Source organism: Onychostoma macrolepis, chromosome 24, assembly GCF_012432095.1.
Source record: "Onychostoma macrolepis isolate SWU-2019 chromosome 24, ASM1243209v1, whole genome shotgun sequence".
Classification (NCBI taxonomy): domain Eukaryota; kingdom Metazoa; phylum Chordata; class Actinopteri; order Cypriniformes; family Cyprinidae; genus Onychostoma; species Onychostoma macrolepis.
In genome coordinates this window covers 2746948-2772832 of record NC_081178.1, presented here as the reverse complement: position 1 = coordinate 2772832, position 25885 = coordinate 2746948, and the positions used below count along the sequence as shown (strand labels likewise).

The following is a 25885-nucleotide window of genomic DNA, read 5'->3' as shown; positions in this document are numbered from 1 at the left end:
GGTCAATTACTCGTAGTTACAGCGGGATAGGCGGGGAATGTGTTTAGAGAACGCGCTGTGATTGGTCAGCGTTTCTCCTGGTTACCAGCCCTCGCTGAACGCAACAACACACAGACGCTTCTGCTGCAAACAGAAGGTCGATTTCAGCTGAGAAATGTCATGGACTGTAAGTTAACAGCTTTTGTTTTCAACACGTTTATTTCAGGGTGTGCAGAAACGAATACTAGACTTAATATGATGATTTAAGCCGAAGAGTTTAATAGCGGAAAGGGTTTGTGTGTGTGTTGTTAGCAGAGAGGCTAATTTTCAGCATGTTAACATCTGTATAACATCTGGTCTGATCGCTTTATCTGATCAGTTTGTACAGCTGATAGCTTGGTTAAGACTAGGTTAACTTTAATAATACTGAGTTCAGTATAAGCTGTGGAACCTGGTAAAAAGCATTACACTGGCAAAGCATTATTAAACATTACAGGTGTGTATATGTATAGATATATACACTGTTTAAAGTCATATAGTGTCAGTTATGTAGCGTTAACTAGTGTCTAATTGAGATTTATGCTGTTTGTTTTCTTTTAGCAGGTTTTTTTCCTTTCTTGTAACGTTACATATGTCTGTGCAGCAGCTCATTTAAATCTAGAAAATGTTATTATGCTTTGTTTACCTAAATAGTAATTATAAAACGTTATTGTTTCCAATTTATATTCATACAGGAAGACTGTATACTGAAAATAAAACCAGAAACAACATGTTCAGACCAGGGTTTTTATTGTAAACTAAAAATAAACCGTAAAAAACAGTTCTGTTACTTGAAAAAACTAATGTTAACAAATAAAATAAGATATAAAAAGTAATTTTATTAAATAATTTTTTGTTTTAACTAGTCTCCAAGACAACCTTTCACATTTATTTCACTTGATGGACTAAAATAACTACAACCTAAATTTAAAAAAAATAAAATAAAATGACTAGAACTTTAAATTAAAGCAAAATGAAAATATGAAAATAATAAAGTAACAAATATGTTATAACACAAATGTGTTATAAAAATAAATTTACATTTATATTATGCATATAGCAGACACTTTTATGTGACTTGCAAAAGTGGAGGAACAAAGCGAAAAGAAGGTGATGATAATAATAATAAAAGTATATAAAATAATAAAAACATACAATAATCTAAATGATAAAATGACAATGCGATAAACATTTTCCTTTCAAAAGGATAGCTTTCCTGGTCAAAAGAAAATGTTATTTATTTCTGCTAAAAGCTGATCATGATTCAGCACAAGTAGGTTTGGTCAAGTAGATCTGTTACAGCATCAGTACAGTGGTTTACACTGATTTTACATCGCTGAATTGTGATTGGAGGTGTCATGTGCAGTGGACACCTGACAGAAACACACGAGCTGCGTATTGAAATAATCTTCTTCCCAATCAAGAGCAAAACTCCTAGTTTGTCAGCTGTAAATCTTACTTGCACTTTATCTTCTTTTTCCTGTCTGTTTTCTCTCTTCTCTTCTGGTTTCATGCTCCTCTCAAGTATCCAGATGCTGTGATTGAAAAACAGTGCAGATTCTGTAAGAGTCATCCTGTCTCTCACATCTGTCGCTCTTCTTTCATGTCTGTCTCTCACATCTTTCTGCTGTAACCTCCTCGCTGGCTGCATGCAAGAACAAGCATATAATCCAAATGACTCTTATGAACTAATTCTTTTCAATGAATCGCTCTTTTAGACTCGAGAGTTACTGCTGAAAATGTACTCGCCCTCAGGCCATTCAAGATGTAGATGAATTTGTCAGATTTGGAGAAATGTAGCATTGCATCACTTGCTCAGCAGTGAATGGGTGCCGTCAGAATGAGAGTCCAAACAGCTGATCAAATAATACACACCACTCCAGTCCATCAATTACAACTGGGGATGGAAGCGTGATTATGGACTTTTATGGGAGAAATATTGCTTTAAAAAAAAAAATAATAATAATCTTAAAATACTTGCTCCTTTCATGGGTTAATATGCAGAGTCAACTGTTTGTACAACTAAGGACTGAAAGTAAACCTGTCATTATTTGTACATGTATTGAATATATTTTTGCTTCCTCAAAATTGCTAAAAGATTTCAGTAACCATAATCAATGTAGTCAAATGAATAGGAAATTCCTTGAGATTCCCATTCCATCCCATCTGTCACCTCTGTCTCTCTGTGTAGCTTTATGTATCATCTAGTGTCTCTCATTGTTCAGATTGACTGAGAGTTTGTATTGTCTGCAGGAACTCAGGAGGAGCAGGGGAGGGAAACACTCCTCGGCCGAGGAGAAGCTGGATGAATATTTAATCAACCTGCAACACAAAAACAGGTTTGAAGACACACCCGAACACAAACGTACAAACACAGGTCAGATAACCCAAAAATGGGTTAACTGTCTGAGCTCAGGTTGAATGATATGGCTACTATTACAAGCACAGTAGGAGTCACATGCAAACGCTGCTTGTCCATGTGACGTTCTACAAGATTGGACCCGCTAATGAGCTGCTCTGATTGGCTGGAAACCCGCTAGAGTGAAATTCAAACTGGCCGTGGAAATTTGTAGCGTTGCGTTAAGTGACGTGTTGTCTTTGAACTCAGATACTCGTAAATAACCAGCTGCCAGTGAAATGACATCTTGTCTTTCTCCAGAACAAATTCTGCTTGTTTACTGGAGATATCGGCATGCAAAAAAGTCAAATGATTTCTTTTTCATTTAAATCTAAATTATGAGTAATTAATCAAATCTAATTGTATTAGTAATATTTTATACTAATGATTCATTATTAATAATATTCTCTAAAATTAAATTACTAATAACGTAGGGCAGGGTTTAACGATAAGGCTTTTTTCAGCTTGTCTGGTTGGGCTAGATATTCAGTTATTCACAAAAAAATTATGCATTTGAATTTTTATTTCATATCTAATTTTACATTTAAATGTATCATTTTACGTTTATTATTTAATGATTTAATTATGAATATTCTAAGGTTTCTTTATAAAGCAAATTTGCAATAACAGCTGTAAATTATTCATTTAAAAAAAAATTAATACAGCAAGGATGCATTGATCAAATTGATCAAAATATTTTTATTTCAAATAAATGCTTTTCTTTTGAGCTTTATATTCATCAAAGAATCCTGAAAAAAAGTCTTATCGTGATTTCTGCAAAATTATGAAGCAGCACAACTGTTTTCAACATGAATAATAATAATCAGAAATATTTCTTGAGCAGCAAATCAGCATATTAGAATGATTTCTGAAGGATCATGTGACACTGAAGACTGGAGTAATGATGAAAATTCAGCTTTGATCACAATAATAAATTTATTTTGCATAGGGTGAAATGTACTGTGAAAGACCTGAATAATGAAGTTAATAAACTTTAATAGCCATTGTTTAAACAACTCCATTTCCTGCTAATTGCCTGCATCTTTCAGTCAATGTGAGATGACCAGCTAGTGTTTTATGTTCTCTCTCAGGGCGTTGAGAAGACTGCAGAGGAAGGATCCTCACCAGACGGAGTTGGAGCATTTGGAGCAGGGCTTCAATCTGTACATCAACGGTGCTCACGTCAACACCGCTAACGCGCCTCAGAACAGCCGGTCCAGCAGGAAAACCGTCCAGCCTTCAGCAGCGGCCCATCCGCCGGCACAGAGAAACACACGCACCGCAGGTAAACACTCACCCTACACTGACGGATGAGCGCAGGCTTCCTGTGACGTCTGAATGAAATAAAGCGGCTGTGTTCACGTAGATTCATCCAGAGAGAGTGGAGAGAAGTGTGCAGTCGATCGACAGAAACAGAGGAGCCACACGGCACCTGAGAAAGCACAGAGACGACGATGGGTGCAGGTACACACACACACACACACACTGTCCAGTTACTGCTAATGGCTTTATGAGTCACTCTTACTATCACGTATAGTGATTTGAACAAACCCCAAACACTCATTCCACACTAGACGTGTGCTTTATGAACTTAATTTTTTCCCTTTCTGTTTCTTCAGTATGGCACTGCATTTTAACTTTATGCACATTGCTGTAGGAATCTGTGTCCATCTGCACTGAGAAAGGAAAAAAAGTGAAGATTTCACCAGAGCACAGATACTCCGATGACTTCGAGCCGTATGAGGGTGCAGATATGGAGGTGAGAAAATGTCTCTATTATTGTGCAGTTTTCATCTCAGGAATAACGTTGCTTTTATGCCACGTCAGAATTACCGTAATTACTAGTTTTCAACTCTGGCCAATCTAGATTTTAATTACAGTTTATAAGCTCCAACTTCCAGCTCCACCTGACGACTGTGATTCTTACTTTTTAGTATTTTAAAGTGAGTTATTATAGTTAGGTATTTTTGAAAACACATGAATAAATTTTTGCATTATGAGCATTGCCATATAATACATTATTTCTGAATTTAAAAACATCAACATTTATATTTAAATATAAAAGGGATAAAAAGTATATTTTGTAGTTATGCAACACTGCGAGGTTTAACAAAAAGGATTTTTCTTCTTCTATTTATTTATTTTGATTTGATTTTTGATTTTGATTTAACCTGTTGACATCTTTACTGGCCAGAAAATATGAGACATTTTATTAATTTTATTTTGAAATTTGTTTACATTTTTTCTCATTTTAAATTGATATTTTATCTATATTATTTCATGTTTTTTTTATTATTATTATTTATTATGTTTTTTTCACACATATAATAATTCTTCAAATGTTAAGAATTCTGTACAAAGAAAATGAGCAATAATAGCTTGATTTATGAAGTTATTTTAATAACCCATGAAACTCCAAATTCCAAAACATCCATTTCTGTTATGAGCATTGCCATAAAAAAGTATTTCTGAATTTGCAATATTTCATAATTATGCTAATTCTGTAATGACATTTTCAATGGAATGAGTTGTGAAAACGTCTTTTTGACAGTCTGAACAAATAATGAGTCACTAGCACATTGCATTGTGGGATGCAGTATTCCACACAATGTGCTCTGGCACACTTGGGCAAATGTAGTGTGTCATCCAGGTATTCCATGCATACAGAAAATTGCGTACCTTACAAATGCTACATACTACTTTCTTTGAGAAATATTACTTAGTATGCCATTCTGGTCTCCAGATCAGTTATAACGACTGTAAAACCTTGTGTTTGTCTGTCAGTCTGCTCACGACAGCAGTAAAGCATCACGTTCTGTCGCCCTGAGATCACGCAGCGAGCCGGAGCCTGTCGACAGGGTTCTTCTGAATGCTGACCAGGTCAAGGTGAGGAGGAAGTGTCACTGATACGAGCACACTTGAGGATATACACAAACATTGCATTGCTCTTAAAAGCATTGTTCACCCAAATCATGTGGGAAAAATTGTGCTTCATCTTCCTAATCAATGCTTAACCAGCGTTTGTGTGTTCAAGGCGTTGCGACGCAGCCTGGAGGCGAGCGTCAGACGCAGCAGTCGAGACTCAGCCGGAGAGGAGTCGGAGGAGGAATGGATCGAGGAGCAGATCGAGAGAGAGGAGAGCAGCGACAGTCTCCCTGACCTCACACTTCCTGCCCAACCCACAAGCCAGCCAATCAGCAAGCAGCTCAGCCATGGTAACCTCATCATGCTGGAATTCAGCCCCTCCTCGCAAGGTAATGATTTCTGACCGCAGCCTCAAAGCAGGTTATTTCATAAATACTTTTTTTGTACAGTAATATTTATTGTTTTGTTAATAATAATTGTTAATTTATTCACTAATAATACTTAGAATTTAAAAAATAATTATATATAATTTAATTTCCCCCCAAATTGCATGGCTCTAATTCTGTGCTTGGTTCCTCAAAATGAGGATGTTGGCTCAGTGAAAATTAGTGGTGATTTTTTTTTTTTTTGTGTGTGCACAGGTGGGCGAAAGATCGAACACACTCTCTCAGCTAAAAGAAAGGACAATGTGGAGTCGTACATTCCTACCAAACCAGTCACCGTCAGGAGACCGACAGAGAGAACATCTGGTAGCAGACAGGAGAAGTCACGTATGTGCTACTCACACTTACTCATCAGTTTATGCTTCATTAACAGTTTATAGAGAAATATGTACATAAAGTCTGGTCCGCATTGCATCACACGTTGCATGCTCCCATTTCAGTTAGGATGCTGCTTTAGACGGCAACACGTACAGCACCAGTTCTAAAGAGACTAACTTTAGTTTTGATTTGTTGTCTTGTAGGGCCGTGCAGTCGTATAGAGCGCCCCCTGTCTGCGGCTCGTAAGGTGCAGGAGGAGCGAGATACAGAGGAAACGGCTGCCGGCGTGTTTCAGGCCTTGCAGAGAGAAAACTCACCGCTGCAAACGCTCCGGCAGGAGAGGAGTGCAGCCCAACACACGCCGGTAGAGCTTGATTTACATCAGCACATCAGTTACAGCACGTATAAAATGCTTTGTCATACTCATACATAAATAATAGATAATGTAGCCTAATTAAGATGAAAAGGCGCTGTAAAATGTCTGCCTGCATGTTTTTAAGGTGGAGGAGGAGGAAGATGATGATGATGATCAGTATCGGGTTATCAGAGCTATGCGGAGAATCGCTCTCATGGAACCAAGGTATACAGTCCTAAAGCATGTATATAGTGTTGTGGAAGCTACTTTTGAAGTACGTTTTGGTCAGTATGATTCTTTTTTTCTGCTTTCCCAGGCTGCATTTATTTGATCAAAAATATAGTAATATAGGAACAGTAATATTGTGAAATATTATTACAATTTAAATAACTGTTTTTTATTTGAATATATTGTAAAATGTACTTTATTCCTGTGAACAAAACAGAATTTTCAGCATCATTACTCCAATGCTGATTTGCTGCTGAAGAAACATTTCTGATTATTATTAATTCTGAAAACAGTCATGGTGCTGAGTATTTGTTTATAGAATACGCTATACATTTTATTTTTCAGGATTCTTTGATGTATGGAATTTTTGAAAAACAACTGCATTTGTTTTTAATAGAAATCTATTGTAACTAGTGCTGGGCAACGATTAATCTAGATTAATCTCATCCAAAATAAAAGTTTTTGTGTACATAATATATGTGTGTGTATTGTGTATATTTATTATGTATATATGAATACACACCCATGTATGTATATATTTAAGAAAAATGTGTTATGTTTATATATTAAATATATTTATATATCATATAAATTATATTAATATAAATATATACATGTAAATACATTTAAATATTTTCAAAATATATACTGTATGTGTGTGTCTTTATATACACATAATAAATATTCACAGTACACACAGATATATTATATAAACAAAAACTTTTATTTTGGATGATATTAATCTAGATTAATCGTTGCCCAGCACTAATTGTAACATTAAATGCCTCTGCATCCTTTATAAATAGAAATATTAATTCCTTAAAAAAAAGTACCTACACCGCGATTTTGTGTAAATTTACAAACAAATAAAACCCAAAAACTATAGCACACCATTATTATATGATAATGAAATGATAAACTGCAGCATGCAACAAAATGTTTCTATTTTTAAAAAGTTTTAACACTGTTTAACACTATAACACTTTTTCTCCGTCTCTCTCAGGCAGCAGAAGTGTTTGTTAAAGGCTCTAGAGAAGATCGATGCTGATAATCAGTCTGATCTCACCGAGAGCAGCAGCTTCACTCTGACTGTGAGTATATCTGTGTTAACATGTACTGTACAGTAGACAGGTGACCTATGAATGAGGAAAAACAACATCTTAAGGTGTTCAGCCAGGTTTATGGACCATGGTAATCATTCAACCAGCTTGAACCATCGTGGTTTACCAACTGCTATAGGTCTTTATGTGACTAAATCTTCTCTGTTTGCATGACAGCAGAGGGAAGCATCTCTGCAGGTGACGCCCACTCTTTACGTTACCATGGAGATCCTGTCAAACTGGGGTCACCCGGGTCAGGTGGGGCTCACAGAGGTTCAGTTCTTCTGTCCACAAAATCGCAAACTCTATGTGTCTCCACATGATCTGGACATTCGCAACACGGACCAGCCCGGGAATCTGGCTGCCCTCGTCAACGGAAAAACTAAAGTAAGTGGGGAAATCATACTACTGTAGAACAAAGATAATAATTGATGCTAATAATTAGCATGTGTTCCATATCTGTGTGCTTTTAGACCACGAAAGAGCGTCACATGTGGGCTTGTCCGTTCCACCCGCCCGTCCAGCTGTATTTTATCATCAGGAATGTGGAACGAGCTCCGAACTTCAACATCTCTCGGATCAAAATTTGGAATTATAACCACAGCCTTTATGTAAGTACAGCCGAATGTACAAGCTGATCGATAAAACAGTGTTTACTGAAAGCAAGAGCAGCACATCCATCAATCCAAATGATTAATTCAGTGTTCATCAGCAAGAACGTTTTCTGACATACTGCAGATTAAGCACTTACAAAACACATCAGTGAGCCAGCAAATATGCTTGTTTAAAACGTTCTATTTTACATATTTATATTAGGGATGCACGATATTGGATTTTTGCCAATATATTTCAACTCATTTTGGCCGATACCGATATACAGTCATGGCCAAAAATATCGCCACCCTTGGTAAATATGATCAAAGAAGGCTATGAAAATTAATCTGCATTGTTAATCCTTTTGATCTTTTATTTAAAAAAATTCATAAAAATCTAATCTTTCATTGGATAATAAGAATTTAAAATGGGGGGAAATATCATTATGAAATAAATGTTTACACGTTGGACACAATTATTGGCACCCCTAGAAATTCTTATGAGTAAAATATCTCTGAAGTATGTTCCCATTCATATTCACAATTTTGAGCACTCCAGGGTGATTATGAACATGAAATTATCCAGCCATGGCTTCCTGTTTCACAGAAATATAAATAGGAGGGAAAACAAAGCCCAAATTCCCTTAATCATCCATCACAATGAGAAAAACCAAAGAATATATTTCTGATGTGCAGCAAAAGATAATTGAGCTTCACAAATTAGTGAAGTGGCTTTAAGAAAATTCCCATTTCCACCATCAGGGCAATAATTAAGAATTTCCAATCAACATAAAATGTTAGGAAACTGCCTGGAAGAGGACGTGTGTCTATATCGTCCTAATGCACGCTGAGAAGGAGAGTTTCCACATGTTGTTCGGGAGGGTTTCAAGAAAAATTCTCCTAGCTCATCCAAAAACAAACTCCAGCATATTCAGTTATCAGACACGACTGGAACTTCAAATGGGACTGGCTTCTATGGTCAGATGAAACAAAAAAAATTAGCTTTTTAGCAGCAATCATTATTCAGGCAAAACTGTGCTTCAAGAATGAGCCACACTGCTGACGTGATCTAATCACTAGCACACCCTGAGCACATGTGAGTTAACTGTGTTCCTCTTATCGGCAAGACATATCGGCATAATTTTTCACATCGGGCCGATGCCGATATTTACATTTAAAGCCATTATCAGCCGATTCCGATATTGGTCCGATAATATCGTGCATCCCTAATTTATATGGATTTTTTCTGACCTGACTCATGTGAAGAGCATGAAGCAGCTCATGATCCGGTGTTTTCAGTGTCTCAGAGCAGCAAACATCTTCTCAACCAATGCAACACATGCCAACCAACTTAAATTTGTGATGTGAATCATTTATAAATCTGCTGTCAACAAAAGAAAAGCTTCAAGGTGTGCCTGCAATTTTCCACCAAATTAAATGAATTTAATGAATTCTTAAATAAATCATTATTATTATTATTATTACTACTATTATAGCAGTACCTTTTTTGTTATTTTGTTTTCCTGCTGTGTAATGAGTGAAGGGAACCAGATCAAAAAAAATTTCAAAAGTAAATCTTACTGGGCCAAATGAAAAACATTAAGAGAGGAAGCTTGGGAGGAAACAAGATAAACTTGTATGCAGTTGCTAGGGTGTTCTGGATGATTGTTTGGTCTGAATCAAGAGTTCTTTAATGTTCGTCTGTGGGGTGAAGTTGTGTGTCAAAAATTGTGAGCATACGCCTATTTAATGTAAATGTAATGAAGAATTATTGTGCTCTCTTGCACTATTGTGAGATATCAATTCATGTAAAAACAGAAAAAAATGTGTGTGTGTATATGTGGAGCAGTTGGAGATTAGCTGCAGGGATTAGCTGAGTTTAGCTCCCCCACACCAGCGCTCTGTCAGTCTGATCACTGCACTCGTCTCCGGCATGAACGTCTCTTTACACACTAACTGACATACAGATACGGACAGATTCAACGGTAGGGAGTGACTCGTCTCTGTGTGAGAGAATGTGTGAGTGTTGAGAGAGTGCTGTATGGGGAGGGACTCCTGGAGGAGTTGTTTTTAAAAAAAATTAATTTCTAGTCTGCAGTATGTAGTGTTGGCTGAGTCAAGCATCACTGTTACTACGACTTAAACTTGGAGTTAGGGGTTTGTTCAAATAACTCATATGTATTAGACTTTGATGCTTAACTTGTCCTGCTTGTGTTATCGGTGTGCTCTGACTTCTCAGATTTAAGACTCGAATGCATCTTTTTACAATAAAATTAGATTCCCATAAGTATCATATTCCTTTTAAAAAAATACTATACATGTATGTGTGTGTACTTGTTTTTCTATTCAGGTGGGGACTTAAACCTGAATACACACAGACTCATGGGGACTCGTATCACGGTGGGGACCTAAATTGAGGTCCCCATGGGCAAACAAGCTAATAAATCACACAGAATTAAGTTTTTGGAAAATCTAAAAATGCAGACAGTCTCCTGTAAGGGGTAGGTTTAGGTGTAGGGTTGGTGTAGGGCAATAGCACATACAGTAAGTACAGTATAAAAACCATTACGCCTATGAATGTCCCCACAAGGATAGCTAAACAAGTGTGTGTGTGTGTATATGTATGTGTATATGTGTACTGGTTTTTGTGGTTTACGGGGACAACATTTGTATAATAACATGGGTATGACAGAGGTATTACAATTTGAAGGTGGTTTATGAGGACACTGCCTATGTCCCCGTAATTCAAAAGGCTTAAAAAACATACTAAATGGTGTTTTTTTGTTTGTTTTTTTTATCTAAAAATGCAGAAAGTCTCCTGTAAGGGGTAGGTTTAGGTGTAGGGTTGGTGTAGGGCAATAGCACATACAGTTTGTACAGTATAAAAACCATTACGCCTATGGAGAGTCCCCGTAAACCACTAAAACAAACGTGTGTGTGTGTGTGTATACGTGTTATTTTTTACTCCTTCATCCCATTAACAACAGTTAATAGTGCATGTTTTATGGAAATTCATGTTCATGTTATATAAATACCCAGATGTGTTTGCACATTGGTAACCTCGCATCTGATGATCTATTTGAATATGCGTGTGTTTTTCTGACAGGATCTGGACGTTGGCGCGCGACACGTTCGCTTGTATGTGAACAGCACTCTGGTGTTCGAGGGTCAGTTGGAGAAGGGCTGTGGTAACCAGGTCTTTGACTACAGCAACTCCGTTGAGCTCCAGGAACCACATCTCCCAGAGTGCACCTCTCCAAGCCCTGTCTCTTCAGGACACAGTCTGCAAGACTGCAGCCCACATGACCCGGAGCCTCAGGAGTCGAATGCTGGTGTGTCAGTAGTAGAAACAAGCCAGAATAAATCTGACCCAGTTAACCCTGGCAGCTGTGTGGCAGAAATGCAGATAGACACTCTAGAGAGAGACGCCTCGCCTCCTCTGGATCTCACGTTACCCGCCGGCCGGATGGAGGCGATGAAGACGGTGACCACGCAGCCGTCCTCCAGTCGGACTCCTCATTGGTTCCAGCCTCTGAATCGAGCCGCAGAGGACGAGGCTGAAACATCTCGGGATCGAGAGCGTCCTCAGTGGCTCCAGTCGCAGAATACAGCCGAACCCAAATCCAAACACTCAGTGCTTCCTGACATCTCGTGCAACCCTGTGCGCTCCTGTAAAGAGGCCTCCAGCAACAAAGGCCTGCAGAGGACAGCGTCCGGCGAATTCAGTTCTGATCCGTTGGATTTGGACCCTGCTCTGGGACTGAATTACAGCTTGCGGACAGAACAAGAACCAAACTTAGAGCAGCACTTGAGCGATCGGTTGGACCAGGGTTTGGACCTGTGGGATGAGCGGTTTGAGAGGACCGAGCGGCCCATCAGTGGCAGGAGAGGTTCAGCGCGGTCTGTAAACAGAACACAACCGGACCGCAGCAGCGACTTCACCGCAACAGGTGCATTTCTGAACATACACTAAAGCTGCATTCTAGCCATCTAGTGTAGTATGTACAATTAGAGTTCGTTCTTTGCAAATTATAGTGCACTGAAAATATGATAGAGCTTCTCAGATGGTTTATTCATGCTTTTCTGGTATAACCATACCCACAATCCCTATTGCTAGACAGGTTTGTGGCACTTGGTTCTAGGTATAGGTGATATATCACTATTTATCAGGAAAAAATAAATAATAAAAAAATTGCGTAATTCTTTTACTGTTTTGTGCATATTTAGCCTAGAGTGAATGATTGGTGCAGTTTTAACAGAAGATTTTGCAACAAATCACAATAAAGTTTGCTTTATATTGCTATTGTGTAGTAAAACCTACTTCTCAAAGTGGTAATAATAATGACAGCAATAATTCAAATTCTAATAATAATTAAGGTATGTAATATATAATACAGATATGTTTCATCCATGTTCTAATTTATACAGATTGTAAGTTCTGTTGTGCAGAAAAAATAAAATGAAATTAATTAATTGTTGTATTTTTATTTTTATAAAAGCACTTTATTTTCCAAAAACATTTTATATTTTTTTGTTGTAAATTAATTGTTATATTTTCATTTCATTTCATTACTTGCTCTGTATTTGACAAAAAGCACTTTAGTTGAAAAAGTTAAAAATTGTGGTCAATTAATTATTTGTCATTTAATCACATTTTAAAAGATTGAACTGTTTTAGAAATTAATTTTATTAGACTTTTTTTTAATGATAAATTAGGATTAAATCGTAGAAGAATTTCGGATGCAGCTAATCATACTTCCCCATGAATTTATGCACATTTTTAGTTATTTTGAATAATTTTGATCTGTTTCTTCTTGCCACAGAGGAAAGCAGCCTGCCGTCCGTCCGTAACAGAAGACCGAAACCTCATTGGTGCGAACCGGATGACCCGTTAATGGAGTCCTGGGACTCGTTGACGAAGTTTAACCAGTGTCAGCGAGGGCGGATCTCCAACATGGGGCTGGAGGGAGATATTTTCGACGAGTTTGTTCAGCGCCAGTCCCATCCGACACCCGTCTCCACCCAACGCCCCTCCGCATCGGCCCTCCCTGATTCTGACGACCTCGAAGATGACCCTCGTGACCCCGACGAGGACTTCGAGATCCCGGTGCTCCCGCAGGGTCGCCACCTCATCATTAACATCCTGTCCACGTGGGGCGACCGTCACTATGTGGGCCTCAATGGTATCGAGATCTTTTCCTCCAGCGGTGAGCCGGTCACACCGGTCCACATCACGGCCGACCCACCTGATATCAATATTCTGCCGGCCTACGGGAAAGACCCACGCGTCGTTACTAATCTGATAGACAGAGTACACCGGACACAGGACGACATGCACCTCTGGCTGGCCCCGTTCACATCGGGTCGCAAGCATGTCATCAGCATGGATCTGGGTGGTAGATGTTGCCTGGCGATGATCCGAGTTTGGAATTACAACAAGTCCAGGATTCACTCGTTCAGAGGAGCGAGAGAAATGGAAATGATTCTCGATGGTCGTTGTATATTCCAAGGGGAGATCGCCAAAGCTTCTGGAACGCTCTCAGGAGGTACAGACCAACATCAGGTTTCTTACTAATCATGGGGTACTGATTCAAAAATGTTTTGCTTAAGAATGTCACACTTTCTTACAAAATATTGCATTTTGTAATATTTTTGCTTTTGACAAGCATTTGTAAGGTGAAGAAGTGTTATCCCTTAATCAGCAGAAACACTGCCACAGAGACGTGATTCCTGTCTTCCTCTGAGCCAGATTAAAACTATTTGTGACCCTGGACCGCAAAACCAGTCTTAAGTCGCTGGGGTATATTTGTAGCAATAGCCAAAAATACATTGTATGGGTCAAAATTATAAATTTTTCTTTTATGCCAAAAATCATTAGGATATTAAGTAAAGATCATGTTCCATGAAGATATTTTGTAAATTTCTTACCGTAAATGTATCACAACTTAATTTTTGATTAGTAATATGCAATGCTAAGAACTTCATTTGGACAACTTTAAAGGAGATTTTCTCAATATTTAGATTTTTTTGCACCCTCAGATTCCAGATTTTCAAATAGTTGTATCTCAGCCAAATATTGTCCTATCCTAACAAACCAGACATCAATGGAAAGCTTTCGAAAAATTGACACTTGAGACTGGTTTTGTCGTCCAAGGTCACATTTGTCCAATTCTCAGCCCATTTCCACACGTCTGAATAATTCAGAAAAAATAAAGATTTATTTTTGCCATTTTGCCTTTATTATGATAGAGCTATTTAGAGTGAATAGGAAACGAAGTGAGAGAGGGGGTTTCAGGAAATGCAAACATGAACCAGATGTTTTCTGCTATATCTGTGGGTGTTTTAATGCATCCATTAAACGGTGACAGAAAATTACAGATTTGGTGAAAAAGCTCATTTATAAACCTGTGTTTATGTAAAGTTCTTCTAAATGAAATGGCGTATTTGAACACATTTTTCGACTCTTTTTCCATTCCCAATTTTCAACATTTGACTGCTATTACATTTAAGTGCATCAAAGTACATATAATATTGGAAAGTTTTTATTATTATTTTTTAACTCCGCATCATTAAATTAGGTGATTTATTTATTTTTTGGATTTATTTGCAAATCAGCAGAGCAGATTTTTTGTTAAAGATGCAAAGCTGTGTAATTGATGATTAAATCATTTAATGGTAACTTGAACTTCATCATGGTTTCATTTTATTCAGAACTGGATCAGTTTGGCGATACTATACTGTTCACCACGGATGATGACATCTTGGAAGCCATGGCGCAGTATGATGACACGTTTGGGAGTGAGATGGAGATGGGCGGCCCGGGCGTGGAGGAAGAGGAGCTGCAGCGGCCGCGGACGGCTGACGGTGAAGGAGAGGAGAGGCCGTTCACACAGGCCGGGTTCAGGAAGGAGGATACGCACACTCGCGTATGTGATGCTGCTTTTAAAGCGCTCATATTGTAGATATTTTGGGCTTAATGTAAAAGTGAGATTTTTTATTAAAGAAATTCATTCAAGGATGCATTAAATTGATCTAAAGTGACAGTAAAGACGTTTATAACGTTCCAAAAGATTCTATTTCAAGTAAATGCTGTTCTTTTGAACTTTCTATTCATCAAAGAATCCTAAAAAAAAAAATGTTTCCACAAAATTTTAAGCAGCAAAAACTGTTATTAACATTGATAATAATCAGAAATGTTTCTTGAGCAGCAAATCAGCATATTAGAATGATTTCTGAAGGATCATGTGACACTGAAGATTGTATGAAGTGTTGTATGAAACCATATACTTGACATTATGAATGAAGAAAATAAAATGTAGTATAAAACAGAAATAAATATTATTATAAATATATAAATGAGCCCTATATAAAATTTTGCTCTTGTTTTATGCATTATTGAGGTCAAACAATGTGTGAATATGAATCATGGGATGTGTTTTGCTTCAGATGGATCTGGACCACGTCGCTGCAGCTGAACTGTGTGCTGATACTGGAGAGGAAATAACAGGACTTTATACTGGCAGCAGTGAGTATCAATAAAATTATATTATTTAACTGTGTTGTTGTGTATGTATTTGTGTGTATAAATATATATAAAAAAAAAAAATAAATTAAAAAAAAAAAATATATATATATATATATATATATATAAGAAATATATTTAAATAGATACAAATATTTATCATGTAAATTACATTTTGTACTTTTTAAATTAAAATTACAATTCTTCTATGTCTCTTTGTAAAATTTCATGCATTTTCTGTAAAGCTGCTTTGGAATGATGTGTATTTTAAAAAGTGCTACACAAATATTTGAACTCTGTTTCTCTCTAGTTCTGCAGCTGAATCTGCTGTCGTCATGGGGTGACCCTCATTATGTGGGTTTGACGGGGTTGGAGGTCGTTGGTAAGGGCGGTGGGAGTATTCCTGTTGATGTCTCTATGGTAACAGCATCACCTCGTGACCTCAACGACCTCCCTGAGTACAGCAACGACCTTCGAACTCTGGACAAGTCAGTGAAAGATACATTCTGTATATGAGAACTGAGATGGAGCTGGTTTTGGGGTTTCTAAATCCTGTTTTCTTCCTCTGTCAGGTTGTTTGATGGGATGAACATCACCACAGATGATAAACACATGTGGCTGATTCCCTTCACGTCCGGTTCTGATCACACACTCACTGTACGGTTCGGCCAGCCGCAGACCATCGCCGGATTCAGAATATGGAACTACAACAAATCGCCTGAAGACTCTTACAGAGGGGTGAGAGTAAAATCTGGCCTCTGTTTTTCTGGAATGGATTTTTTTCAGTTCAACAGGTGTGTTCACTAGTGTTTTTCAGCACACACACCTCATGTGCCGTGTGTTTCCTCCAGTTGAAGGTTGTGCATGTGTTCCTGGACGGCGTGTGTATTTCTCCACCCGGGGGGTTTTTCATTCGCAAGGGTCCGGGGAATTGCCACTTTGACTTTGCACAGGAGATTCTGTTCATAGACTACCTACAGTTCAACACGAGCACTGCCGCCCATGACAGATCACTCACAACAACCAGCAAAACCACAGAGGACATGCACGCTCACTGGTGCAGCACGCTTTCTATATTATTTTTGTGCAACAGCCTTAACTCCACATATTTTCTCTCGTCTTGAGGGATGAAGTTGTTTGTGTGTGTTTTCAGGGGTGGGAACCGGAGAGATGAGTTGGCCAGCATGGACTATGAGGCTCCATTGATGCCATGCGGATGTATCCTCATTTTTGCTTACTGATGATACAGTCTTTAAATATGCTGTTGATTCATGCGTTACAAGCAAACTGAACTCTAGTAACAAACATTATTAGTCATAAATGTATTATCAGATTTCAGTTATTTATTAAAATATATTATTTTATCCAGTAAAAGAAAATAGCTTTAAAAACTGTCTATAGGTATAATTTTTAGCCTTTATTGGATAAAATAATCTACTTAAATGGATAATTCCCTGTGAGATCTGACAACTAATACATATTTGTGTGTGTGTTTTCATTCATTCTTTCATTTATTTATTTCAAAATAATCAATATAGATTTTTTTATCTGACTATAGATAGAGGATAGATTTAAAAAAAAAAAATCTGAATTAGTTAAAATAAATTTTTATTATACAGATAAGAAAATTAAGATATAATCTAAATTGATTATTTCAAATAAGTATATTCAAGATTTGTTTTAGAAATTATAAATATGTGTGTGTGTGTGTGTGTGTGTGTGTGTATTTAAAGTCCATTTATATTTTATTTTCTGTCTGTAGGTAGGTAGATGGATAAATAAAAAAAAATAAAAATAATTATTTCAAATAAATTATATTATTAGGCTGATAAAAATAAATATAAAAATTAAAAGTAAAATAATTATATTAAGCTTTAAACGTTTTGCCATAATTGCCAATGTACAGCTGATACATTTGATCAAACATTGGCAAGTATGGCAGAAAGTAACAATTCAGCAAAGCATTACAAAAGTTCCATTCTTTCATTGATCCATGTATTCGGATCATTTCTGTGTGTGTTTGAGATCTCCTGAGTTTCTCCTTGACTGATTTTCTGTCAGTTATCTTCCAGCTGCAGTTGTTGACGACGTGGGGCGACCCATACTACATCGGCCTTAATGGACTGGAGTTCTATGACCAGAATGGCCAGAAGATCCCGCTCAGTGACAACAGTATCCTTATGAACACACACACACACGCATACAGTGATCAATCAAGGATCCACACACACATCGCTCAACAAGACTGAGAGACTTTACAGCTCAAATCATTTTCTTTAATTTGTCACGCAGACATCGCTGCGTTCCCTGACAGCGTGAATGTGTTGGATAATGTGTGTGGTGACGTCCGCACTCCTGATAAACTGATCGATGGGGTCAATAACACACATGACGGGCGACACATGTGGCTTGCACCAGTGCTGCCTGGACTGGTGAGGACGTGTGTGTGTGTGTGTGTGTGTGTGTGTGTGTGTGTGTGTGTGTGTGATTGTGTGACTGTAGGTAGGTAGGTAGTTTCTTTATTAATCCCGACAGGGAAATTAATTTGCATAAGCAGCTAGACATACACCATACAACACACGATAAATAAATAAAAATGTATATAATAAAATAATAAAAATGCACTACACAAAATATACAGAGTATATAATTATGTGTACTGGGATAAATTTGACTATCTATGCCACTAGATGGTGAAAGGTCAAGGTACCTTTGCCCTGAGGGATGTGTTATACAGTCTAATCGCAGTGGGTACAAAAGACCTTCTATACTGTTCACTATTGCACTGAGGCAAAATCAGTCTCCAAATAAAATTACTACGCAATGCCAGAAGCAAGTCATTTAGAGGGTGGGTGGTATTCTCATGATGGCTAGCAATTTGTGCATCATTCTCTTCTCCACAACCACCTCCAGAGGAACCAGATCCTGTCCAATGACATAACTAGCTTTTTTGTAGGTTTATCAGCTAAGCTCCGCCTCCCTAATTATTGTTATAACTCCAAACAAGCTTTACAGAAGAAAATCCCATAGGAATCATCAGGACATTTCCATAAACAGTATGATTTTCAATAAAACGTGCTCCTTAAGTGGTCAGAATTTGATCTTGTTGTTGCATCTTTTCTAGGTGAACCGTGTCTATGTCATCTTTGACCAGCCAGTGACTGTCTCCATGATTAAATTGTGGAATTATTCCAAAACACCTCAGCGAGCAGTCAAGGAATTTGGGGTAAAACACACACATGCACACAAATTACTGTCATTTAAATATTTGACTGCAAAATACTAGTAATATGCACTACCATTCAAATGTTTGGGGTCGGTATGATTTTTAAGGTTTTTGAAAGACTCGTCTGCTCACCAAGCCTGCATTTATTTGATCAAAAATACAGAAAAAAACTGAAATATTATTACAATTAAAAATAACTAATTTTCAGCATCATTACTCCAGTCTTCAGTGTCACATGATCCTTCAGAAATCATTCTAATATGCTGATTTGCTGCTCAAGAAACATTTCTGATTATTATCAATGTTGAAAACAGGATTCTTTGAATAACGTTTAAAAGTTTTTTTATCCTTATGAATGTCTTTACTGTCACTTTTGTTCTCTTTAATGCATCCTTGCTAAATAAAAGTATCTAAGACCATCACACAGAATTATGTTGTACGCTTGTCAAATGTAAGAAGTCAGTGTTTCATTCTCCTGTTTTTCTGTATCTGACGAGCTGAGCTCAGTCGTTGTGTGTGTTTGTGTGTTTAGCTCCTAGTCGATGACCTGTTAGTGTATAACGGGATTTTAGAGTGTGTGAAGAACGTTTCACGGGGGATTCTGCCAACCCTGGACCCTGTCGTTCCTTACCACACCATACTGTTCACAGAAAAAACTCAAATCACACACCGAGAGAAGAGCACAATTATCAGGTACACACACTGCATTTTATATTTCTGTAGTGCTTTTTTGTTTAAAGCAATTTGAGCAACTTTTTTTTTCAGAAATGTGGGTTTCTCTATTGCATCAGGCTGGAAAAAAACTTTTTTGTAAGCTCTATTTTTAAGATTGCGCGAATTAAACACCCACATGAATGCATTAAAAACACACACACACAGCTGAATGTGAGCGCTCAGTGCCAAACCCAGACAAAACACACACACTCTGTCTTACACCCTGGAAGTGATGCTAAACAGACCAGATGATGACTTGAGAAACAGAGTGAAACTGTGTGTGTGTGTGTGTGTGTGTGTGTTTAATGAGCTGTATGAGAAGCTATGATCACTCTTATCTTCATCCATCGAGCCTACGGTTCACATTCAGGCTGCATTTTTGCCCCATGATGCATTTTTGTTTATGTAAACAAGTGTCGGTGTCAGTGAAACTCACTGAAGAAATGTCTGTCGTTAAAGCAGCCATGTGGAGGACCAGGATGTGAAATTGACCAATGAGAATCAAATCATTCACCAGCACAAGAAGAAACAGACAGCTGACCCAGGTGCTCACAAGCATCACACACACGTTGAATTAGCTTAATGAGGACATGCACTTCTGTTGTTTTATGTGAAGCTAATATAAGCACTACCTTCTAAGCCTGTTTACAAATTAAAATGTTTTTTAAAAAAAAACATGTTTTATTTTCAGCTCTGCGGCCCAAAACCTGCATGACGGACGTACGGAAACACGCAAAGCAGCGATACTGAGAGAAGACAGCAGGGTTCAGGGATTTTGAGAGCAGGTTTTTTTTTCTTTTTCGCCTTTGGGAATATTTGGAAAACTCAGTAACCTCAACACACACACGCACTCAAACTGTATGATAAAGCTGTATATTTGTTTTTGCTATGATGTTGTTGTATTATATATATTTTATGTGTTTTTTGTTTTTTTTTAAGTAAGTGTCCTTTTTGACCATGTCATGTGATTCTGGATGGAAGTTAAAGCATAATAACTTGCACACCAGTACATTTATTTTTTCATGTCAGATTCACTTGTGATAATAAGAATTTTTAGCTTTTAAGCAGTCTAATTGTTTAATATATCAGTAACATTAAGTATTTACAATATTTCAGATTTACACAGTTTCTAAGACTTTCACAGTTCTTTCAAAACACTTTTACAAATATTATGCAAATGCTGCCAGTTTACCTCATATTAAAGCCACTGTAATTATTATTAAATATCACCTATGTCTTTATTGTTTGTCACTATTTTGATTTGGCTATGCAAAATTATACATCAAGACTTTACCTTGAGAGAAACGGTCATCATTTTTGTAACTGGGTTCGATGCTGCTAGTGTTGCAGAAATCATTTACAGCAGCATAAACTGTGATTGGGGGTTTGTAATACCATCATAGCTGACTAATCCTAATCCTTGAGCAAACTGGACCTTCAATCGTGATTTATTTTAACAGTTTTCATCAAGAGCTTAATCCAAATAATTCTATCAGTTGTTGTGATTTGTTGATTATAATAAGAGTGATCTTGTTGTGTCACATGGTGTCCAGGTAAATAATGTTTGGATTCATGGCTTGAAGTGTAAAGCCTAAAAATGAAAATTAGCTGAAAATGTACTCACTCTCTATCCATCCGAGATGTAGATGAGTTTGTTTCTTTATGAGAGTAGATTTGGAGAAATGTAGCATTGCATCACTTGCTCAGCAATGGATCCTCTGCAGTGAATGGGTGCCGTCAGAATGAGAGTCAAACAGTTGATAAAAACATCACAATAATCCACACCACTCCAATCCATCGATTAACATTTTATGAAATGAAAAGCTGCATGTTTGTAAGAAACAAAACCTAAAATAATATTTGCTTTCTCCGGTGAAAAAGTCCTCTCTGGAATTAGGAGAGAAACATTTTGACTGGAGGAAGCGGGATTATTGATTTACTAGCATTATTATGGATTATGTATTTTGGCCAGATGAGACGGTTTAAAGTTAAAACGTCTTCATGGATTTGTTTCTTACAAACACGCAGCTTTTGGTTTCACAGGATGTAAACTGATGGACTGGAGTGGTGTGGATTATTGTGATGTTTTTATCAGCTCTCATTCTGACGGCACCCATTCATTTGTGGGCAAGTGATGGAATGTTACATTCTACAAATGAAGAAACAAACTCATCTACATCTTGGATGCCCTGAGGGTAAACACATTTTCAGTAAATTTTTTATTCCTTTAAAAGGGAGAAGTCCGTCTGACCAGCATGTTAAATGTTCTGCTCGTGGTTATCTAGTTTACTTGCCATTAAATGCCTTTAAAAACTCTCAAAACGTTCAAATTTGAACTTTACTAAACCCACTGCTTTCATCAATTCTCAAATTCCTGGTACCTTGTAAAGACAATTTTGTATGCAGGTGAACTTATGCACTGTTTTTCTTTACAACCCAGCCATTGCAACTGTAACAGCCAATTTTCTGCTAATCCCGTTTGGTTTTGTGTAATATGCATTGGATGCCAAGCCGAAATTACTGTTGTTGTTGACAGAGACTCCATGAAGCAAGCCACAACAGAATCATATTTCAAAGCCTGAGAGATTTTAATGCAGATTCTGCAATGCTTTCATTTAAATAAGGAATGACATTAACAATCTATCTCATCCTCCAGCCTGACAGGAGCATTTTTGGACAAACATTGATAAGGCCCTGCTCGGCTGGGGTGAGACGATACTACAGACAGATGCATGTCGGTTCCCCTGATGCAGTGCTTTGGAGAAAGAGCCATCTTCAGATCTTTCCCGGGAATGTTCCATCTTCCCTCTGGGTGTCCCATTTCTCGATCTGAGCAACACACGGAAATGTTGAGAGTAAAGATCTTTATGCACAATTCTGATGCTTACAGAGAGATAGGAGATGAAGGAATATTTACCCAGGAAAGAGGACAGAGAGAGTTGTAGACTCTCTTGTACCAGTCACATGGAGCCGTGTCGACACCTTTGGCATCCAGAGCTTTTTGGCAGCGATGATAATCTATACATAAAATCAATAGATTCTCATAGATTACTATGTTTTTTTGGACATGGTATTTCTAAAAGGTGAATTGCCAAAAAAAATAAATAAATAAACACACATATACAGGTTCTATTTCACATTACTTTTAGGAGGAAAACATTTATGTAAATAATAGAATATAATTTTTTACTATGTATGTACTTTATAGGTAAAATATTTGGGGTAACACGTTTCTGAAAGTCTCACCAAGGCTGCATTATTTGATTAAAAATACTAAATAATTTGAATAAATAAATGAAGTAAATAAACACATATTATGCAAATACAAACTTTTATTTTGGATGTGATTAATCGATTTTTTATTATTTAAAAAAACATCTGGCTGACCCCAAACTTTCAAACGATAGTGTAGGCTTATGTTCATACTGAATTGTATTAATTAATCAAAATTAAACCAAAAGTAGTTAGCATGTGCGTTTATTTCAGCCTCGGAATTAAAAAATAGTCGCGATTCAGAATTGCGAGGAAAAAACTAATCTTGTGAGATAAAGAAAGAATTGTGAGGGAATAAAACAAGATTTGTAATTACTGTTTTTGCTGTATTGAATAAATAAGCTTCCATGTTGCAAGTTCAATCGCACTCGAACCAAAACATAGCGGATGAGCTGGTAACCATAGCAACAGTAAACCGCTCGAGCGAAAACGTACACTTTTTACCTGTATCATAAGTGTACACAAAAAGTTATGTTAAAAAAAGTTTTTAAATAGCCAAGAGACAATTCAAATTGTTAACATAAATTCCCTTAAAATGTCGAACCACCTGACGACCACAGGACTTTCTGCAGAGGGTTACGCGCACTTGGATACTCTCTCTAAATAATTTGTCCTTTAAATGACTCACCCAGGTAGTTCTGCCAGCAGTTTCTCGTCTGGTTCTGGTTCGGGAAGCGGGCATCAAACGGCGCCGTGCGGTACTTCTCCAGTTTCTGCTGAATGTCCTCGGCCATGACTCGCGCGTGTCCCTTTAAGACATGTGCAGATTGAAAAATAAACTCCATTTAAGACGCCCTGTGAGGACCAAAACGGCTTAATAACACCCTTCTATAAGTATCTCGACACTAAACGTGAATGCATCACGCTGCGCAATGCCAAAACATATTTCAGAAAAATGCCCATATGTCCAAAACTCTACTTTATACGCATCAGAGTGCGCTTAATTCATTTCATCATGAATAAATAAATACATGGGTCACTGCACTGATGTATTTATATTAGCTCTGTATGATACATATTGAGGACAGGCCGTGCGTTGCTTTGTATATGAGGAATAAAACGCTATACATTAATTTAATTCATTAAGATTACAATAGCGCATCCATCAAGGTGTTATGTTTCATATATTATTCCATTTATACGGTTATTTGTTTTGTATGTTAAATAGATCCAAAATAGTCGATGCCTTCGGCATTAAGATCATCACATTGTTAGACACTTTCGATTTTACAATGAGAACCAGTATCCGATTTCACAGAGAATAATACATGTAATTTCAACAGAAAGCGTTAAATTACCACAGGCAATGAGTGCATTATTGTGCCATTATGTGTTTTACCTGTCTGAGGCGGCTGGCTTTTCAAAGTGACTTTTGTTCAGTGACAGACAATCCTCATTCACTAGCTTTGTGTGATAGTGAGTGCACTTGAGTGCTGGCGTGCAGTCCTTTACGCGCGGTATGGCGGACTCAGGTCACATTGAAACGACTGAGATGCGAGACAGGATGCGATGCGCTTCACAAGACAAACCCTCATATGCTCATGTGCATGTATACATAAATATAGCAAATGCATAGCTTAATCATGTATTTATTGTATGTGAATTCATGCAAACTTCATAAAAACATATCATATCCGCAATGAGCATGTGCGCAACAACAGGTTAATATTCAACCGCTGGATTGATAACCGACCGGAGAGCTGTTTATATTGATTCTAAAGATCAGTATCTTTCCATTTTGTTTAGTTCTTATTTTGGCATCTTGTTTGTCTAAACATATATTGACTGAAATATTACTTTTATATAAGTTCTCAGTAGTTCTGCCGAGGTTCTCTCAAAGTTATGAATAATAGCAACATTAATAGAACATTCGTTCAGAGTCATCTCAAAACGCTATTTATTTACTTTATGGAACTTTTTCCGCTTTTTAAATGTTATTATGCTACTTGTTTCAGAACTTTCAGAAATATAATAAAGATGTTGCATGTGCTTAGAGTCCATAAATAGCTACAAGTATCACATACAGGACCTTTTCTAGGAATTCTGGGGCCCCGGACTGAGGCCCTCCGTCTCTTAACTGTATAATTGGAAATATTTTTTGTGGGCATATGACCCTGTGGACGCTTTGCATCATTCCCACCTTTAACCTCGCCAGCTAATGCCCTCGTGCTGTGATAAATGGAAAGTATTTTGAATGTGAAGTGATTTGGCATGCAGCTCAGATGTGGTATCAAATGGCAACAGCAGAATGATGACCATATTCATACAATGGTGGGCTGTTTGCAAGTTACTGAAATGCATGTCTAGTACTAGTATAGCATGTCGTTATACTGGGATAACATGTCAGTAGCATGGTGTTTGTTTGGAGTTTTCCGTTCGCAAGTTCACCAGGAGACGCGTTTAACAGTCTGACGCGGATGCGAATTAAACGTCGCCATAAGCCCAGCGGCTCATAAACGAGCATCAGCGAACGCGCGAATAAATCAATTATTCACTTTCGGTTTTGCATTTTCTTCGCACAAAAACATTCTTTTGTATTCTTTTGCATTGGCTGTCTCTGTGGTCCAGTAAACCGACGTGAACCTACTGTACGTGCGCGTGACAGTGTGACCGGAATCTGACACCAGAGCGCGCGAGCCGTGCGCACTTCCCTTGTTGCGAGGTACATGAAAGTCATGTGACACGTTTAAAACATGCATGTTATGTACACGTCAGCTTTAATGACGATGCATAAAAAACCAAAAACTTTCATACGTTTTAATACGGTATTGTGGTGCACTGACTTTATTAAATATTAATAAAATACTGTTAGCAATTTTATTCATTTGTTTT

At 37.4% G+C, this 25885-nt stretch overlaps 2 protein-coding genes across 3 annotated transcripts; one reads left to right on the top strand and one right to left on the bottom strand.

Annotated features, from left to right (window-relative positions):
* The first annotated feature begins 92 nt into the window (after positions 1–92).
* On the top strand, positions 93–21413 carry LOC131533725 (katanin-interacting protein). Of its 2 annotated transcripts, none has more exons than XM_058766160.1 (27): positions 93–166; positions 2272–2357; positions 3508–3701; positions 3783–3880; positions 4074–4175; positions 5201–5302; positions 5451–5670; positions 5923–6051; positions 6246–6406; positions 6543–6622; positions 7629–7716; positions 7903–8112; positions 8199–8336; positions 11425–12268; positions 13142–13864; positions 15030–15244; positions 15765–15843; positions 16151–16328; positions 16413–16578; positions 16692–16897; positions 16994–17058; positions 17902–18012; positions 18133–18272; positions 18965–19066; positions 19599–19759; positions 20243–20325; positions 20472–21413. In XM_058766160.1, exons 1-27 carry the CDS (start codon positions 155–157, stop codon positions 20528–20530), a joined length of 4752 nt encoding a protein of 1583 aa, XP_058622143.1. In that variant the 5' UTR covers positions 93–154; the 3' UTR covers positions 20531–21413. The 2 variants fall into 2 exon arrangements, with proteins under 2 accessions (XP_058622143.1, XP_058622142.1); XM_058766159.1 differs by having other exon boundaries at positions 20240–20325.
* A 931-nt stretch (positions 21414–22344) lies between these two features.
* On the bottom strand, positions 22345–24552 carry LOC131533807 (cytochrome c oxidase subunit 6B1). The gene is made up of 4 exons (XM_058766261.1): positions 24393–24552; positions 23682–23802; positions 22698–22798; positions 22345–22609 (listed from the first exon to the last, which is right to left on the bottom strand). The coding sequence occupies exons 2-4, from the start codon at positions 23785–23787 to the stop codon at positions 22556–22558; spliced, it is 261 nt and encodes an 86-aa protein (XP_058622244.1). The 5' UTR covers positions 23788–23802; positions 24393–24552; the 3' UTR covers positions 22345–22555.
* Positions 24553–25885: the final 1333 nt, after the last annotated feature.